General features: G+C 43.9%; 1 protein-coding gene across 1 annotated transcript in view; it reads right to left on the reverse strand.

Annotated features, from left to right (window-relative positions):
* SLC26A4 (solute carrier family 26 member 4) overlaps positions 1–19,654 on the reverse strand; it is a gene marked incomplete at both ends in the record, with an annotated part of 46,864 nt that overhangs the window by 3,158 nt on the left and 24,052 nt on the right. Inside the window, 9 exons of the mRNA XM_080818187.1 lie at positions 2,413–2,558; positions 3,637–3,691; positions 8,063–8,293; positions 8,895–8,990; positions 9,909–10,001; positions 11,773–11,842; positions 14,520–14,626; positions 15,840–15,935; positions 16,076–16,153. Of these exons, the coding sequence (XP_080674313.1) occupies positions 2,413–2,558; positions 3,637–3,691; positions 8,063–8,293; positions 8,895–8,990; positions 9,909–10,001; positions 11,773–11,842; positions 14,520–14,626; positions 15,840–15,935; positions 16,076–16,153 (972 nt within the window). The remainder of the gene's footprint in view (positions 1–2,412; positions 2,559–3,636; positions 3,692–8,062; positions 8,294–8,894; positions 8,991–9,908; positions 10,002–11,772; positions 11,843–14,519; positions 14,627–15,839; positions 15,936–16,075; positions 16,154–19,654) is intronic.

Consider the following 19,654-nt stretch of genomic DNA (forward strand, 5'->3'; position numbering starts at 1 on the left):
GAGAATATTTATTGGAAAGATAATGACATCAGCCCACCCTGATACTCCCCTGAAAATCATTTGAAGCTTTGCTGGTGCTTCTCATCTCTAATCTCCACACCGCGAAATCCTTTTCAGCTTTCCTGTTCTTTTACATTTCCCACCTCAGGATTCCTCCTCGTACTACTTTTTCCACATTCAAGTGTGAACACGTCATGTCATGAACTGTCATGAACTGCCATTGTCTCGCCTCCTTCTCAGCTCTCTTCCCCAACCTCTTAAGTGTGCACCGCTTAAGAGTCACCCTGTCTGCCTAAATGACTCAGCAGTCAATTGTGTTTCTCCTTCAGCGGCTGAGCTGAGAGCACTTAGTACCCCATCGAGCATGCAGTGAGTGCCCAGTGAAAGGCTTGTGACCGATGACAATAAGCCTCTCCCAGCTGAATTGGATGGAAATTAATTTTTTTGCCAGTGGAAGCCAGAGTGTACGGACCACTCCGGTTGACTGTTCAGGAAAGTTCTGCTTTTTAGCAGTAGCATGCAATTTAATCTTCCACACAGAGGAAACCAATAACAATCTGGGCCTTGGTTGACGTATGAAGAAGGGTATTTCTAAAGCAATTCCAGATGCGTATCAAGGCAAGGGTGGTGTTTCAAAGTGCTTTTGAGTGACTTTTCATCTCAGAAATAAATAACCCAATTCTCTTTGCTCGGGTGGAAACGCATTAGAGACTTCTTAAGCCCCTGTGCAAATGGCCATGACGTAAAGTTAGGGGGCAGGTAGAACCACCACTTGAGGCTATCCTGGGATAAGCCTTGCGATGGTCACAGGGAGAGGGTCCCATCACTGCATCCACAATACCCACACATTACATTTCCTGAAGGAAAGGAAAGAACCAAAGGCAAGATTTATTGTCAATTTGCTATCCATCTACTGGGTATGAGACTTTTTGCTAGACAGTGAGGGCACATAAAAGTTTAAGTTCCTGGTATGATCGGTCATCGGTACTGCTCAACACTCTACTTAGTGAACCAGTAAGTGTATGTTATAAGCCCTCAGTGATACTCAGGCTAACACTTGTTTGGGGCCAGAAAAAGCCATCCCAGCCACTCACTGATGGCAGACGAGGCCTCCATGATGCCAGACAAGACTGAGTCTAGCCCTGGAAGGGGCACTCGTGGTTTAGTGGTTTCTGTGGCATTCCTGGCCCGAGAGCTTGAATCAGAAATAGAGTAAAAACAAATAACAAAACAACCATTTTCATGCTGAGAAAGAATTTGACACCTCACTTCTAAATAGTTTTAATGTGAGGGTTTTTTTTTTTTTAATGCTTTGTATGATCCCGCTTTGTTGTTGTTACCTATGGGTTAGAGAATTTTAAGTTAGAAAACAGAAAAAGGTTTATGAATTTTCAAAGATCAGCATCTTGCATGTAGCTTGCTTGCTTTCTTCTCTTCTTTTTTTTTTTTTGAGATTTGTGGTTTTACTACTTTTTTTTCTTTTATGTATTTCAGATCCACACCTTGGTATTTAGTGTTAATATATTCCCCAGCAGCATTAAGCGGTCTCTCCACTAACAAGAGCTGAAAAGAATAATGCACTATTGTTTTACTTCAAAGATCAGCTTCCAATCTACAATAAAAATCTACTCATCCTATTTTTTAAAAGAAGGAACCAACTGAAAATATAGTACACCGCGTCACTGAAGTAATTACTACTGTTGTTATTTTATAAGTATTTGTTTTAGTTGCCCAAATTCAACGGTCAGAGGGTCCATGAAAGAAGAGCTTCTTGGACTAGGCCCAATGACCCAGCCCACTGACCTGTCCAATGACCCAGTCTGGAATGCTCGGCTTTCTGGGGGATATCAGGAGAGTTGACAAAAATAGGGAGGCTCCCAGGAAACCAGGGTCTATTCTATTTTGTTGGAAATAATTAACTCTGGGCTGATTCATGACTTTTCTTTTTTTCCTTTTTCAAAGATCACTCATGACCTAATGGATCCTATTTAAAGACATTTACCATCAAGATTTTCCAGCTGGCTGAAAATTTAAATTGTATACGCAATTGTGCATTTGTATACCCAAATCACAGAAAATCCAAAATTCACCACCTATATTCTAAAAAGGCATCATTATAGCTAATGCCTACTTTTATTAGTAAACCCTCACATTGTAAAACTGATATGTATCTGGTACCACCAGGTGCTTTCCTATAAACTATCGTATTTAGTTGTCCTACCGACCCAGTAAGGTAAACATTTTTACTCCCATTTTAATGATGAGAAAAGTGAGGCTCTGAGAATTTAAGCAGGTGGCCCCAAATCCTACTAGACTGGGATTCAAACCAAGATTTGTGGAATTTTTGCTCTTCACAGAAACCATCGTAGTTTAGGAAAGATACCTATGTAGAAAGGTTAAATGTTTATTTACCGTTTCTAAAATGGAATCTTGAACTTCTCGAGATTTAACCTGGTTCTGTAGATGGAGGACAGCATCATGGACGGTCAAAAAGAATATGTCCTTTCTAATATTATCATTAAAGAAACCACACTTCTCCAGTTTTTCTATCACATGATCTTCAAAAGAAAGAAATAATGTTCAGTCTCTAGGAAAGCACGTTTTTAACATCAGCCAATACTAACTTTTGTCAGCTCCTCCTTCTAATTTTTTTCCCTCATTTTCAAAATGTGACCCTGCGCTCAGCTGACTGAACTTCTTTTCCAGAAGCACATGGAATGGTTATACCCCAACTGGCTGGAGTGGGCAGACTTGGCTCCTGACCACCTTGTTTTTGCCAGTATACCCACCCTCAGGCTGCTAGAAGCCTGGCAGCTAACGGCTCACGGCCATGCCCTTCTCCAAAGAACTTCCTTGGCCACCAGTCTAAACCCCAACCTTGGGGCCTACAGCCCCTGACAGACTGATACGGGGATAAAAAGGCTGGCCTGCTTGCCTCAGGAAGGATATCCCCGTGACACTCTTCCTGCTGGGTGCCCCCTATGACATCAGGCTCAGGCAGACCTCTAAAACCATGTCTTCATCCAGCCTCTTCCCCTGTCCTATCCTCTTCCATCAGCCCCTCATGAATTTCTCATGTACACTCTCAGTCAATCACTTGCGCAAGAATCCTTATCTCAGGGACTGCTTCTAGGGAACTCAGCCTAAGCCATAGCATGTTCCTACATACATACACTGGTGCACAGATAGACAAAGACTCAGACCCTGAAGGATCCTCTACTTTTAAGGGATCTATGTCATCCGCATGGTAAATTTCCCCCCACTGACCCTGCACTGCTGTCAGGACATACTTTCAGATGGCTTACCAGCTTTACTGAACAAATAGGAAATAATATCTTTGCAGATTCAAAAAATACCCCAGAGGGATTGCATAATGGGTAGAGTTTCTGTTTGCAGCACTGAAAATTTTTGGAAACCGATCGTTGGGATGGTTGCACGACACTGTGCCTCTACTTAATGCCACTGACTCAACTGTACACATCAGTGTGACTAAAATGGCAACTTTTATACTTAGACATTTTTTACCCTAATAAAACATAGTTTTAAAAAAAGGCTCATTATGTACCCACATTCCAAGGCAGAGGAAAGGGCTTAGGAGAAAGTCTTACAGGCAGATATATTTGTATATGCACTTACCTTGAAGCGATGCAAAGTACACATTTACATCAATTCTGTGAAATTCTTTGACAATCTAAAAACAAAAAAAATTGTCACAGTGAGTGACTTTATCTGTCCGCAGTCACGGAGCATTCCATTACTTGCTCAGGAGAAATGTGAACACTTTCATGTTTAACCAGGACTTCGAGGAAAGTGGATTATTAGGGGCGCCTGGGTGACTCAGTGGGTTAAAGCCTCTGCCTTCAGCTCCCGTCATGATCTCAGGGTCCTGGGATGGAGCCCCGCATCAGGCTCTCTGCTAGGCAGGGAGCCTGCTTCCTCCCCTCTCTCTCTCTGCCTGCCTCTCTGCCTACTTGTGATCTCCGTCTCTCAAATAAATAAATAAAATGTTTTTTAAAAAATTTAAAATTTAAAATTAAAAAAAAAAGAAAGTGGATTATTGGAGAAAAGTTTATTCTTGGAAAACCACAGAGGTTTTTGACCTGCAATGATGGCAGGATTAGGGAATGAGAAGACCATGTCTCCAGAGATGGCAGCATCTGTTGCCATCTGGATAGCACAGAGGGGCTTCAACGATATTTGTGGAAGAAAGGGAAGAAGATACAGGAAGCTTCCTAACACAGCCCCTGCGGATTGGAAACAAGAGTATGTGTTTGTATCTTTGAGTAGAAGACATGTAAGCATGGATATGTGGCCACTGGATGCCAAATGTAAAAACTGACCTAAAAAGTCCTCTGTATTTTGACTCTGTCATTGTCAATGTCCTGATTGTGATTTCTGTACTCTAGTATTGCAAGACATTACTGTGGGGAGAAACTGGGTGAGGGGTACATAGGGTCTCTCTGTATTATTTCTTACAACTCCAGGTGAATCTAAAGTTATCTCAAAATAAAAAATTTAATGAAAAAAAATCTAGATACAGCCAAAGAGATTTTGAGAAATAAGAACGAAGCTGGAAGTATCACAATGCCAGGTTTTGAGATTCATGACAAAGCTGTAGTAATCAAAACAGTCTGATATAGGCACAAAAACAGACATATTGATCAATGGAACAGGATAGAGAACCCAGAAATAAACCTACACTTATATGGTCAATTAGCCTATGATGAAAGAGGCAAGAATACACAATGAGGAAAAGATAGTCTCTTAAACGAATGGTGTTGGGAAAACTGAATGGCTACAAGCAAAAGAATGCAAGTGGGCCACTTCTGTACATCATAACACAAAAATAAACTCAAAATGGATTAAGGGCCTAAATGTGGCACCTGAAACCATAAAAATCCTAGAAGAAAATATAGGCAGTAATTTCTTTGACATCAGCCATTGAAATATTTTTCTAAATATGACTCTTCAGGTGAGGGAAACAAAAGCAAAATGTAACTATTAGGACTTTCTTAAAATAAAAAGCTTTTGCACAGCAAGGGAAACTATCAACAAAACAAAAACTGTAAAAAAAAAAAACAAAACCCAAACCCAGCAACCTACTGAATGGGAGAACATATTCACAAATGATATATCCAATAAGGTGTTAATATCTAAAATATATAGTTTATAGAATTTAACACCCCCATACCCCAAATAATCTCATTAAAAATGGACTAAGGACCTGAATAGACATCTTCCCTAGAAGACCTATAAATGGCCAACAGACACATGAAAAGATGCTCAACATCACTCATCATGGTAAATGCAAATCAAAACCACAATGAGGTATCACCTTGTCAGAATGGCTGGTATCAAAAAAGACAAGAAGTAACGAGAGTTGGCAAGAATGTGGAGAAAAAGCAACCCTTGTGTGCTGTTGATGGGAATGTAAATCGGTGGAGGTCCTGAGGAAAACAGTATGGACCTTCCTAAAATAATTAAAAAAAGAAGTAACATATGATCCAGTAATTCCACTACTGGGTATTTATTCACTCAAAGAAAATGAAAACACTAATTCAAAAAGATATAAGCATCCCTCTGTTTATTGTAGCATTACTTAAAATAGCCAAGATGTGGAAGCAACCCAAGTGTCCAACCATAGATGAATAGGTAAAGAAGTGGTGTGGACACACACGCGCACACACACACCCCAATATTACTGAGCCATGAGAAATAACGAGATCTTGCCATTTGCAACAACATGATGGACCAACAGACACATGAAAAGATATTCAACATCACTCATAATGCTAAGTGAAATAAGTTAGTCACAGAAAGACATACCATATGATTTCAGTCACATGCGGAATTTAAGAAACAAAACAAATGAACAAAAGACACAAACAAAAACAAAAAACCTGAGTCTTTTTTTTTTTTTACCCCAGAGTCTTAAACACAGAGAACAAACTGATGGTTACCAGACAGGAAGTGGGTGGGGGATGGGTGAAATAGGTGAAGGAGATGAAAAGTACACTTAACGTGATGAGACTGAGTGATGTATAGAATTTTTGAATCATTATATTGTTTACCCGAAACTAATATAACACTGTATGTTAATTATACTTCAGTAGGGGTGCCTGGGTGGCTCAGTTGGCTAAGCATCTACCTTCGGCTCAGGTCATGATCCCAGGGTCCTGGGATCAAGCCTTGCATCACACTCCCTGCTCAGCAGAGAGCCTGCTTCTCCCTCTGCCTCTGCCTGCTGCTTTGCATACTTGTGCTCTGTGTGTGTGTGTGTGTGTGTGTGTGTGTATGTGTGTCAAATAAATGAATAAAATATTTTTTAAAATTATACTTCAATAGAATATACAAATTAGTAAAAATTAAAAACAAAAACCCAAGACACAAGACCTATGGGCAATAATAAAACAGAACATGACATTTCTGGGGGGAAAAAAATCAAGACCTCTACGCAAGTATAATGTTTGGAGATATCATAATTGCCCTTACAGCATTTGAAAGAACTATTGGTTAGGTGTGGAAACTATCCTGGCATTAAATAAGTTCTGACTCTCCCCAAAAGCAATTCATTAAACCCTTGCACTAACACAATCTACAATGGATCTGAGCCGCAGCTGAGTGAAGTGCACGAGGCAGAACAAGATTTATGTCTTCATTTCCGTTCTCAAATGGTTATTATAATAGCCAGGTTTTCCAAAATAACTGGAATAGAACCTGCCAGCATATTCCTGAACTCTTCTGTCGAGTATAATCACTTTTCTACCTCACCAGCCCAGGACCCACCCCCTGGAATCATCACTTGCTCTTGCCCAGGTAGCCAGGAAGCCCCGATTAAGCTAAACTCCAGTTAGGGGTCATTGCCATACTTTTTTAAGAGACTTAAAATTTTTTTAATTTTAATTCCAGTGTAGTTAACTACAGTGTTGTATTAGTCTCAGGGTTACCATATAGGGATTCAGCGGTTCCGTATATTACCCAATGCTCATCATGATTAAGTGTCCTCTTAATCCCCCTCACCTACCGGGGTCATTTCCATTTATTACAACTGATTGTCGGTACCTTGAGCCTGTTTTTAACCCCGGCCCTCTTAAGACCTATCTGAAGCTTCACCTAAATTTGACATCTAGCCACATTGACACACTGGTTAGTCTGTGTGGGGGCACGTCCTACAGTTGGCTAAATGTTTGTTTAATGTTTGCCTTAATGTTGGCTTAATGTTTGCCTTCCCCTCTAGACTGGTTAGTCCCTCCAGGATAGAGGCTGCGGTGGCTTTATCGTGTCTCTCTTGTGCCTGGCGAGCACCTGGCAAATATTAGGCACCCCACAATTAGTTGCTTGAGCCTGCATAACTGGTTTCTGACACCATGAAAGTTTCCGTCCCGCGCGCTCCTAACTCTTGCTTTGATGTCTTAGATAGCCGACCTGCTTCCTGCTCTAACCTCTTAATGACGCCTTAATGACGCCTGGCTTTCCCAGTCCTACCATGTTCTCTGGGGGTCCTCACGCTGCTGTTGTTCGTGTTACAAATAAAAACATAACACTTGACACAAACAGTTGTCCATTTTTCCTCCTTCTAATATCCTATCTTCTATGTACTCTAAGAAAAAGAAAACTTAATAAATATATTCCTAAGATACTCTTCTAAACTACCTCTTTATTTATACATAATACCTATATATTATATATGTAGCTAATAAAATAAACTACATATATAATATATACACATATATAAGCCTATTTAATCCTCATAACAAACCCTGTGAAGTAGGTACCATCATTACCCCCATATTGCAGATAAAGAAACTGAGGTACAGATTGATTAAGTGACTTGTCCATGGTCACACCGCTAGTAAGTAGTAGACCCGGGATTCAAAACGCCACCCCCCTACCCCCCGTCTGGCCTCACAGCCCACGCTTCCAAATATTATACTCTATTGCAAAAGCATTCCTCTACAAAAACTACAGATCCAACAATTGTCCCTTTGTAAGACCAGGCAACCCTTACCCTGTTATTTCTGCCCAAGCTCCAGATCTATAAACCAAAACACCAAAACCTTACCATTCGCAGGGATCTCACTCCAACAACATCCAAGAAAGACACAGCTCCACAGTCAAGCACGAGGCTATGGATTGGCACTTTGGGAACATTCACTTTGACTGGAAGCTCAGAGTTCCAATCCACTTGAATCTCTATTTCTTTGGTTGGGATATCAAGGTCTTCTGGATCTTCAATATCTTCATCAGGCTCAAAAGCATTATTCGATGAACCAGCATCCCTTATAATGCCATTCTAAACAAAGAAAACACTGCCAACTTCAGTGCCAAACACTGGGAGACATCTTTCAAAGATTCATCTCCAATTACTTAAAAGTCCTATACACTTTTCCTTGGCAAGCAAAACATCAAAGGGATGAACTCTTAAGGAATGAGATTTACCTCAGTCCAAACTGTGATGTTCCCTAGGAAGAAAAATGGAAGAGCAGAGCAGCCAGGAAACTCTTGATTTCTGGAAGATTGTGGAACTTGGCCAAGAGATACATAGGCAGGAGAGTCTGAATAAAAGGTAATAGATCTAAAAGTTTATGAACTTAACTGTCTTCTACTGTGAGCAATTTTCTGACATTGAATTAGCACTAATTTTGTTCCCTTCAGTAAAAATAAGGTTTATTTCTCGATGGGAAAAAAAAAAAAATCACACCCTGTGTTTCCAGAGAGGTCTGCTGATTTTTAAATTCTCTCCCATTTCCTCTTGCCTACAAGAACAACATCACTGTCTCCTTGTACATATCTGGGTACCAAAGAGAATAAATCTAATTTTAACTATCTAACTGCTTGCATTTTCCTCTGAGCAGGGAAAGAATTTAACAAGGAAAAGAAAGATGTCACCTCACCTTTGTTGCTCTTAATTGTCCTTTTTTGATGAGTTTCTGTATTTTCCTCAGTGCTTTCAGCCTCTTATTATATACTCTAATGGCATCAAATCCAACCTTTGGGAAAAAATGTCAAATTACTTAAAAAATCTGGTTCCTAATGCTCATTAATGGCAATTGTTATCTGGGAAGGTTGTTTCTCAAGTAGTATTATTCCTTGAGACATCCTGTTGAAAAAGAAATTCTAAGGTCTGGGGGCAGTCTCCCCATCAGCCCTCCCCCACCTACCCAGAGACTCAGGAAAGACAATCTCATATTAAAGGCTCTACACTGGTAAAAACAGAATAACAACAACAACAAACAACCAAAAACAGTGAAGAATAACCTCTTTAGCTTTAAGTCTGTGTTAACAAATGTCCTTGACCTCACAGAGCCCTTATGTTATTGCAAAATCACAGAGGACCATTCCTTTGAACCAGTTTGCTCTAGACCCCACTCAGGGAGACTTAGCATCAGAGCTTGGCACGGCATTCAAGACCACAGTTTCCTGCTGACATATTTCCCTTACACTTTTTGCCCTTTATTCCAACTGGGCAAATACCTCCTAACCCAAAGATGTGTACGTACCTTTGACTCTCAGCTCACAGATTTCCCAAACACCTGACATAACCACTCTTCTGCCCAACTATCACACCCAGCCTGGTCCACCCAACTCGCAGGGATTGCTCCCTTCTGGAAACTTCCTCACATGTACTGTGTATACTACTTATTTGGAACTCAAATTCCACCTGGAGACATCTCTGCTGTTTTTGTCTTCCATAGTTATTGCTACCTGGATTTTAACACATATGGTATTGTTGGTATTTTCCTATCCTCCAATAGACTGTAAGTTACTTGGATGTTATAATACTTAAAGCCCCATACAGCTGGAATAGGGTGTAGGACCTTAGCCCAGTTTGAGCCAATAAATACCTATAGAATAAAGGAAGTCTCAAAGGAGGTTAGAAACCAAATTTCTAGGGATAAAATACTCACTGTGGACTTGATACATTTTTTAAAACCATCAACGTTGCCATAAAAAATAGGACTAGAAAATCTAAGAATCTTCACTCCTTCAAGTTCTTCAATCTAGCATTAAAAAAAAAAAAAGGTGTGAGGTTAAATAATCTTGGGCTTCAAACATTTGATTCAATTTCTGGCTTTTGGGGCCACCTGGGGGGCTTAGTCAGTGAAGCCTCTGACTCTTGGTTTCAGCTCAGGCCACGATCACAGGGGTCCTGGGATGGAGCCTGCCCTTCTTGGACTCCATGCTCAGCACAGAGTCTGCTTGTCCCCCTCCCTCATCCTTTGCTTCCCCCCCCCCCGCCACCTCTTGCTCTCTCTCTGTCTTTCTCTCTCTCAAATAAATAAAATCTTTAAAAAAAAATTCTGGTTTCTCCGCCAGGAGGGGAGTTTCAGTTGTTCAAAGGAGCTGGGCAGCAGCACCCACCTCTCCCTGAATAGGGGCTTCCCCCAGTTAGAGGCCACAGGTTATTAAAACTGGAGGGGTGCCTGGGTGGCTCAATTGTTAAGTGTCTGCCTTTAGCTTAGGTCATGATCCCAGAGTCCTGGGATCAAGCCCCACATTGGGCTCCCTGCTCAGCAGGAGCCTGGTTCTCCCTCTCCCACTCCCCCTACTTGTGTTCCCTCTCTCACTATCTCTCTCTGTCAAATAAATAAAATCTTTAAAAATAAAAATAAAAAAATAAAACCACTGGAATTTTACAGTCTCATAGAAGGTCAAGTTAGGAAGGGCCTTCATCAGCAATTATGCACCCTCTGATTTCCAGATGGAGAAACTGGGGCTGAGAACAGTGACATGATTATTTTTCAGTGACATTATTTTTAGCAATAATTTTGCCTCAAGTTCATACCACTCCCTGCCCACTTTGTTCTTTGGCTACTATTCTTTAAAAGTAGAAAGAAAAAAAAAAAAAAAGGTAGCAAACAAGGGGATTTGCAAGAACTGAGGCCTGTGATGTCATCTGCTTGTTCTTGCCCTGACACAGAGTGGCTAGACCAAAAAAAAAAAAAAAAAAGCTTACAGAATCCTACATTTTTCCAGTCTTTAGGAATCCTAGCAATTTCGGTCCAGCCCCTGAGAGGAGCAAGCAGGAGCTGGGAGGCTGAGTGACACGGGCAGAGTCTCCCCAAGGTGGAGCCTTGAACTGCAAACTCCCAAACTCAGCCCATGAGCCAGAAGATTCTCTACCATCATGTTTAGCTCTAGGCAGCACTTGGCTCAGTGTAACTGAGAAAGAATGTGGAAATAAGTTAAGTAGCAGCTAATGGAATTCCAGCGTCAGTGTCCAACATTTTCTTCCTCTGTTTTTTCCCCAGCGACCACTAAGCTACTTTGTTTGCGGGGAACAAAAGCCCATCCGCAGGATTTGTTTTTTTCATTTCTGGTATCATATATTGTTTCTTCCAAGATTAGAGCAACATGTCAAAGAAGGTTCCTTGTGACGGAGAACTTAAAAGTCTCCGGTTAGAATTAAATGAAGATAACCTTATGGGGATTTCAGGTAATTTCACAGAGGATAAAGATTACATAAAAGAGGAATTCTGAGGAAACTTCCGGAAATCCTCAAATTGCCTATTTTAAGAAATTCCCCTTATAATGGCTTTATATGAATAGGACCTTCAAACTAGCATGGGCACAATTCATCCAAGCCATGCATATCAGAAGGCACATTGGCTCAAAGTTTTCATGACACCCCCCGTGGACTTCTACACGTTCCTGGCAGAAGCCGCCCCCCTTAACTACCCTGTACCTGATGCACTAAAAGAGAAATAAGCTGGCCCTGGAAATCCAGGCTAGAAAACCCAAATCCAGCAAATGTCTCACAAAGGCACTTACATTTTTGTAACTCTTGGTACTTTTGTAAATGTCTGTGCTAGGAACGCTTCCCAGGCCATTCCATGAGGGACTAGGAGAAGAAAAATCAGGTCAGGATTTTGGGGAGCAGGCCTCCTTTGGCATAAAACATGAGAAGAAATAACAGATAGGAAAGAGCCCATCGTTCTGGTGTTTGGGGCCTGTGTCTTCATTACAGATGACATCTTCCTACAGCTAGCTCTGAAATGAACAGCTGGTGTTTGCGGGGGCCCTGGGAGGAGGAGGACTTCCCTGAGGGCTGAGAGAAGTCATGAGCAGCCCCTTCCATGTGTATCACACTTCAGAGGACAAGCAAAGAGCTTTCACACGTGGTAAATTTTATCTAAGTGCCACTATCCTTCTGGAAGGTCAGTGGTCCTATCTTCATTTTCATGGGTAAGCTGAGGGTCAGGTACGGTCAAAAAGGCCCGGGAGGTAAGGGGCAGCATCTACATGTGACCCAGGGGTCCTCCCTGCCTGGCACAGCACCTGGAACTTACTCGTGAGGTAGAGCGACTTTCTGAGGAAGTATGGCGAGTCTTAAGGGATCAAATTAGTCTCAGTCGATGGAAATGGGAGCCTGGGGGGACCAGGAGAAAGTTCCTCCCACCAACCAGACTGTTGTCTTCCTGCTCCTGATGTAATCAAATAAATCCTGTGATTCTTCAAGTGAGACCAGGGACAGATGTTAAATAACAATTCCCGAAGAAAGAGTATCTGTTTGGGGTACTCTTGGCAACGTGCTCTCCAGATCAGCCATAGAATTACTGGCAATGAAGCACTGTGGAGGATATGGCTTTTGCTTGGCTAAAAGCCTGGTTACCGAATCAGCAGCTAAAACGTGCTGCTGCTTTATCCTCAGCTTATCAGGCTGTGCTGAATTTTCATGTAAAGTTCATAAGCTACATCATCTTTCTCCACAAACCTTTCTCTGCCAACCACCCCCTCACAAGGCCAAGTAGACACTGAGGCACAGAGAGCATGAGAAGCAGCATCTTCCAAGGACAGGTTTGGAGTTATTTCCCAGCAGCAAACTGGGCACACAGGGAGCTTGGGGACTCTCTGGGCCCATGCGCAACCACATAGGGGCGCCGAGGCAGTGAACACAAGCTTTGGGGAAGAAGGGGAACTGGCTGGTGCAATGAGAAGGGTGGGCTTAACTTCGGGAAACAGTGTGGACTTTCCTCAAAAAGTTAAAAATCGAGCTACTCTATGACCCAGCAATTGCACTACTGGGTATTTACTCCAAAGATACAGATGTCGTTAAAGAAGGGTCATGTGCACCCCAATGTTCATAGCAGCCATGTCCAAAATAGCCAAACGGTGGAAGGAGCCGAGATGCCCTTCAACAGATGAATGGATAAAGAAGATGTGGTTCATATACACAATGGAGTATTACAGCCATCAGGAAGGATGAACACCCAACTTGTGTTATCAACGTGGATGGGACTGGAGAAGATAGGCTGAGTGAAATAAGTCAAGCAGAGAGAGTCAATTATCATAGGTTTCACTTATTTGTGGAATGTAGGGAATAGCATGGAGGACATTAGGAGAAGGAAGGGAAAAATGAAGTGGGGGAAGTCAGAGGGAGAGACGAACCATGAGAGACTGTGGACTCCGGGAATCAAACTGAGGGTTTTAGAGGGGAGTGGGGTGGGGGGATGGGTGAGTCTGGTGGTGGGTATTAGGGAGGGCATGGATTGCATGGAGCACTGGGTGTTAAGGAACACTACGTCAAAAATGACGTACTGTATGGTGACTAACATAGCACGATTAAAAAAAAAATAAAAGAAGGGTGGGCTTATGCAAAGTGGGAGGGGTCTTGGATGATGTTTTTCCAGGTTTCTTATTCCTTTGCAACCCAAGCCCAGGCAGAGAAGAGGCCAGAAGTCTGGAAAGGTAACAGAGGTTTTGAGGAGAGAGACAGGCTCTGTTTGCCTCTCCGCTGGGACGTCTTCACAGACCCAGGAGGGCACACAAGGAAAGCCTCTCAAGGGTCACTACAGAACCAATAGAAACCCAGACGCTGAGGCCCCCTCACAGATCACTCTCCGTGGCGTCGAGCCACGCCTTTGCTGCTTTCCCTCTGCATATGTCCTAATGACATCTACTTCATATAATCGTGTGGCCTGTGGGGCGCATGCTCCATTTGGCGGGTCTGGATGAATTCTGCCCATAATTAACACTTTAAAAGTCTCCGTTCTGTGTTCCTAGCTTCAGGAGAAAACAGGCTGTCATCTGTTTAGCAGCTACCTTGCCCCTAGCCTCGGGCCCAGTGTCCCACATGCTGCATCTCATTTGCAGAAGGAACCACAGAGCCACCTCAGTCCTTTGCTGAGTCACGAATTTTTGTGTCTTATCACCACCAAAAGGAGCGCACAGCCGAAGAGCACATGGCTAAGTGCACAGATTTGGGGGTGAGATACACCCGGGTTCAAAGCCTGACTCTGCGACTAGGTAGCTGTGTGATCTTCGGAAAAGCTCTTAACCTTTCTAAGCCTCGAATTGCTTACCTATAGAATGACAATAATAACATCTATTTGTGGGATTTTTTTCCGGAAGACTAAATATGATAACATAGTCAAGCACTATGGACTTAATTCATAGAAGCCCTCGATGTATAGAAATATTATGAAAGGGAGTGGTTTCCTTATATTTTATCAAAATGGTATAAGGAAGCTCAGGGTGTGTGGTCCTGTTTAAGGGAGACCTGGGTCTGCATTACTCACAATTGCACTCTGAGGACCACAGTGAGCAGTCCAAACATGAGGCCGGCTAGTAAACCAAGGTCCAGCCCCAGAATGATGGATGCTATGCATGTAAACACCCAGATAACCTAGGACAAAACAGAAAAGGAAGAATTGCTTTAATCTGGCAGGTGCCGTCCAGTGAGAGACTACCTGCGAAAACAGATCAACTGTCCATGAACAAATCACACCTTTTTTTTTATATACTCGGACTCTACTTCATGTTAAGAGGAAGTGGAAATTGACCTTTCTGGTAAAGACCTATTTCAACGTGTTTTCATATGACTTTTAAATAGGGAAAATACGAACACAGTTCAAAGTGGAATTAATATTAAAAAGGTCTACAGTGGGAAGTCTTGCTCCCAACCCTCTCCCTTCTCCATCCATCCAGCCTCCCTCCCTGTGTTCTCTTCTATTTCCGCGTGTGTCTCTGCGCACGTGCATGTGCGCACTTTTCACCAGCATCGTTTTCTGCAAACACAAGCAAATATGACTGAACAGCAGTATTTTCTTGTCCTATCTTTTCATGCATTGTACACACTATGCCATGCTGCACTGGTCTCTTTTTCACTTTACAATGCATCTTGGAGATCTTTCCGTATCCACAAATAGAGTTTTCTCCTTTCTGTCTGTCATGGTTTAAATGAGAGTGGGACTCTGAAGGACTTAGCTTCGGATTGTCACAGTTTCTCGGACCTGTTGCGAAGCTTACTTTGCTCAGAGTTAGACTCAGCAAGGGTTTTGTATTTTGGTTTTGCTTTGTTTTGTGTTTTGTTTGTCCTTCTATATTACAGAGGTTTTTTAAAAAAAAGAATTTGTTTTGTTTTTTAATTTGGTTGTTGGTCTGGTTGGTTGGTTTGGTGTTTGTTTGAATGGGATTCTTCTTAGATGGAAAAAGATATCCCCGGAGATACAGGACGTTCACAAAACTTGGCTTCAGAGCCTTGGCTTATCCACACAATTCTAGTTTCTTCTCTGGGAATCCCAAAATGCAAGTGAGATTTAGGAGACATAATGATGTGGCAGGAGGCACATAAGAACCAAAAATCTTGGGGCAGCTTGGTGGCTCAGTTAGTTAACTGTCTGCCTTCTGCTCGGGTCATAATCTCGGGGGTCCTGGGATTGAGTCCTATATGGGGCTCTCTGCTCAGTGGAGAGTCTGCTTCTCCCTCTCCCTCTGCCTGCCACTCCCCCTGCTTGTGCGCTCGCGCTCTCTCTGTCAAGTAAATAAATAACATCTTTAAAAAAAAAAAAAAAGAACCAAATCTTATTTCAGATAAAAACAGGCGGTAAGTGACTTACAGCATCGATCTTATTCTGTCTCCACAGACGAGGAATGTCACACACCTGCATGAACATCCCTTTCAGGTTGGCGATGACAACGGCGGCCAAGACCGACTGCAGGGAGAGGCAGGGAAGGCTGTGTTATGCAGGGCAATGGCTTTCCTCCGGTGAGTTTTAAACCTCCTGTTATTTCTCTGGGGGCTGAGCAGGGAAGCGAGGTTACGCAATCGGTGTGCCGAGAAGCAGGGCTATACCTTCTGCAAGGGCTCCAGCAGCTTCCCCAGGGCGACGATGGCGACCATCACGATCCCAGCCGAGATGATGCCGGCAATCTGAAAGACACACACCTGCGTGAGCAGGGCTCGGCCTCCCCCCCGGCGTCCAGCTCGCGGGATGCGGCTGCGTGCAGGACAGCCCGATCGCGGGGCCACTTGACGCTGCCCTACTCCCCCCTCCTGCTCAATACTGTTGAGAGAAATGAGAATTAGTTCCACAACGGAAGGAAAAAGTGGGCAACACACACAGGGTGGCTATGGCAGAAGAATTAAAGGAAACGCGGAGACCAAGCCTGCGCGGGGAAAGCCAGCGGGACCGGGATTGCTGCGCGATGGGTTACTGACCGAGAGCTGCGGTGTCCCATCGGGAGGCCAGACTTGTTACCATTTGCCAGAGCGGGGAACCGGGTCCCCCCCTTCCCCAAGAGCAATCACTGAATGTTCTTGGGAAATAAATTGGGCCGATTCACATCGGATTCTTCCGCGTCCTGGAAGCCGCAGCCCTAACAGCGATTCTGCCGACACTTCGTACTAACGGCATATGATTCCCACAAAAGTCGCAGAGGAACTAAGTGCCCCGGTGCCAGCGCAAATTCAGAACACTACACGAGCACGACACGTGGGACCGCATCCCCTCCTCCTCTGTCCCCAGACACAGGCTCAGAGTGTGGCCGCATGGACGGGGCGGCCAGCGCGCGGGGCATAAAGGACCTTCAGAAACTTTACCTTCACTGGCCAAAAAGCTCTGCTAAGATCCGTGAATAGTTAGGAGAGAGGCTGAGGGGTGGGGCTATTCTCTGGTGTGATTAGCACTGAGACGGCTGTGGCGTGGCCGAGGTGAAGAGCAGAAACTCTGAAACAGAGGAGAAAAGGAGACAGAGCACCAGAAGCAAAGCAGTGGGAGAAGCAACAGGGAAGACAGGTTTGGGCACAAGTGCCGCCTGCTTCAAGAGGTCGCAGGTGAAGAGAGAGATCAGGCCCGCATCAAAGGAAAATCCAGAATCATCAGGAAATTTCAAAGTCACAGTCTTCCCACCTGGCAAATGGATCATTTCAACCTTCTCATTATGGTTAGATCAGCCTGAGGCAAGATTATGTATCCAATGGACTAGAAACCTCGCTTCATACTTCCAGACCTCCTTTTTAGGCTCTGTTGCCCATTAGCACACCTCTAGGAGGCCTGTACCTTGGTGGCGTTCCCTCTCCTATCTGAGCAGAGAAACTAATATCCTCCCTCTATCCACCCATCCATCCTTCCTCCCTCCCCCCCTTCCTTCCACATAGTTGCATAACCAACACTGGTCGCCAATCACGAGCCACTTGCATCTCGCTGTGGATGCGGGGCTCTGCCAGTAGCTGAAAGAAATGGAGATCTGGGGACAGAGACCACAGCCAGCTGCCCGGCTCCTGCCAGGAGAATGGCCACCTACTCGCCAAGTACATGGGACAGTAAGCTGCCAATGATGGGGACCGAGATGAATTTTGGTCACTCTTAAAATCTGAGAGGATTCTGTTACTTGTACTTACTTTATAAGGCTGGTTTGTGGGAATTGCGGTAGATTTTATATCTATGAGCACATTCAATCACTAGATAACTAATGATTCTAAGTGAGAAGGTAATCAGATCGGAGAACAGTTTGTAATCAGAGTTTCTGGTGAGTCCGTAGGAGTCAGGTAAGGGTGAGAGAAAGAACGGGCTATAACATTAAGCTCTCCTGCAGTCTGAGAATGTGCTGCACACAGCGAGCACTAACCCTCACTACTCCGTTCATTCATCTGGGAGAGGACTGGTTCTTCTGTGTCAGGGACAACATATGTATCACTGGGACAATGATGTTCTCCTACCGTGAGGAGCGACAGATGGGAACAATCAGCATTTACAAGTACGCGCCAGGACTTTCTAGACGTTTTTATTCAATCCTCACAACATCCCTTTGAGTGGATGCAGTTAATATTCCCATTTTATAGATGCTGACACTGAGGCCCCCGACATGAGAGAAAGCCCAAAAAGCCACACAACAGGGGAAGACCGTCCAGTTTATGTGGTCATGAGTCCCTGGATTTCAGTTCAGGCACTTGGACTTTTAACCCCAGAACTCAGTATACATTTCAGTAATTAAATGTCAAGCCCCTTCTGTGCTTGCTTCATTCCTCACTACTGAAATGCTGGCATCCTTCATTCCTAAATATAATACATTCCAGTGTGTGGCGGTGGGTGTTAGCTTACCAGAACACCATTATCCCCAAGCCCTCTGCCAAGGAATCACTTTACACAGGCATTCTTCCTGGGCCGGCTGGCCCGTGCCTCCTTTGAGCCTGCAGGCCACAACAGGAGAGTGGACATCTCTCGTGGGAGACCCGCCTACACCCGCATACAGCCCCGGGCCCTGGAGAGTCTGTCAATGCCCCATCTCCGATGATAGCTGAGTGCTTTCATCTCGCTTCAACTCACGTGCTGACAGCCACCACTGGAACACAGGGGCAGCTCTGGAAATCACCTCTGACCTCTTCCCCCCACCCCCCGACCACAGACCCCTGGTTCGGCCTCCTGGTACGGGCTGGATTGTCTTCCCTGCTCCAGCAGAGCTAGAAAGGTCTGGTCTGTCTCCCTCCCACCCCCAAAAAAGGAAGTTCAATTTTAAAAAGAAAATTTCTGAAAATTAAAATTAAATGTTGTTCAACAGGACTCAAGAAATTGGAAGAGGCCCATTCTTCCAATCCCCTACACAGAGATCCATTATAAATGGAAAGGAGCATCACGTGCGCCCTGTGGACAATTAAGGTTCCCCCTGCGCAGGCCGCCGTAGGGAGTCACTAGTTTTGTCAGTTAATCTCTTTCACACTGCTGTGTGTCCCTGCCATAACAAACCCTACCTGAAGCCCGTGTGTGTCGTAGTACTTACCTTGGATTCAATGACATCCTCCTTTATAGCCTCAATGCACTTTTTACTCCGAAACAATAGCTGTGTGTGGGGAGGAGAACCACCCCCCAGGCACAACAGAAACACAATTCCTGAGCCTGTCCCTTGCTGCCATTCACCTGTTTTGGCAAATCTGACCCCACGCCCTGCTAGAAAGGACAGCCTTTGAGAATGGCTCCTTAGCTTTGTGGCCAAAGGCGGGGTGATTCAGAGATGAACTGGGACACCGGATTTGAGGTCCCTTTGTGAAGGTAACAACCTAAAACCACACTGATAAGATTTAATCCATGTGTAGAACTTCAGGAACAAAAATCGTCCTCGAGAGGAAAGGCCAAAATGTTATCACCAAAATATCCCCGGCTGGCAGACTTGTTCTGTGGGATGAAGGCTTCTAGAGGAAATTCTATCAGGAACTTCCTATCAGGAACTTTCCTGATCCTTGGAAAGGAAACGTAGTGGACACTTTGGATTATCTCGAAAATGCAACAGCTCACTAACGCCAGAAAGTGCGCATGCTCCGCCTTCTCTATCCCCAGATAACACATCAATAAAAATCAGCATTCTTCACCACTGATTTCCTTGTCAGTTCTTAGTATCCCGGAAACCCAGGTTGCAGGTCGATACAGCCACCTGCGAG

The sequence above is a fragment of the Martes martes genome (genome assembly GCF_963455335.1).
Source record: "Martes martes genome assembly, chromosome: 11".
Classification (NCBI taxonomy): domain Eukaryota; kingdom Metazoa; phylum Chordata; class Mammalia; order Carnivora; family Mustelidae; genus Martes; species Martes martes.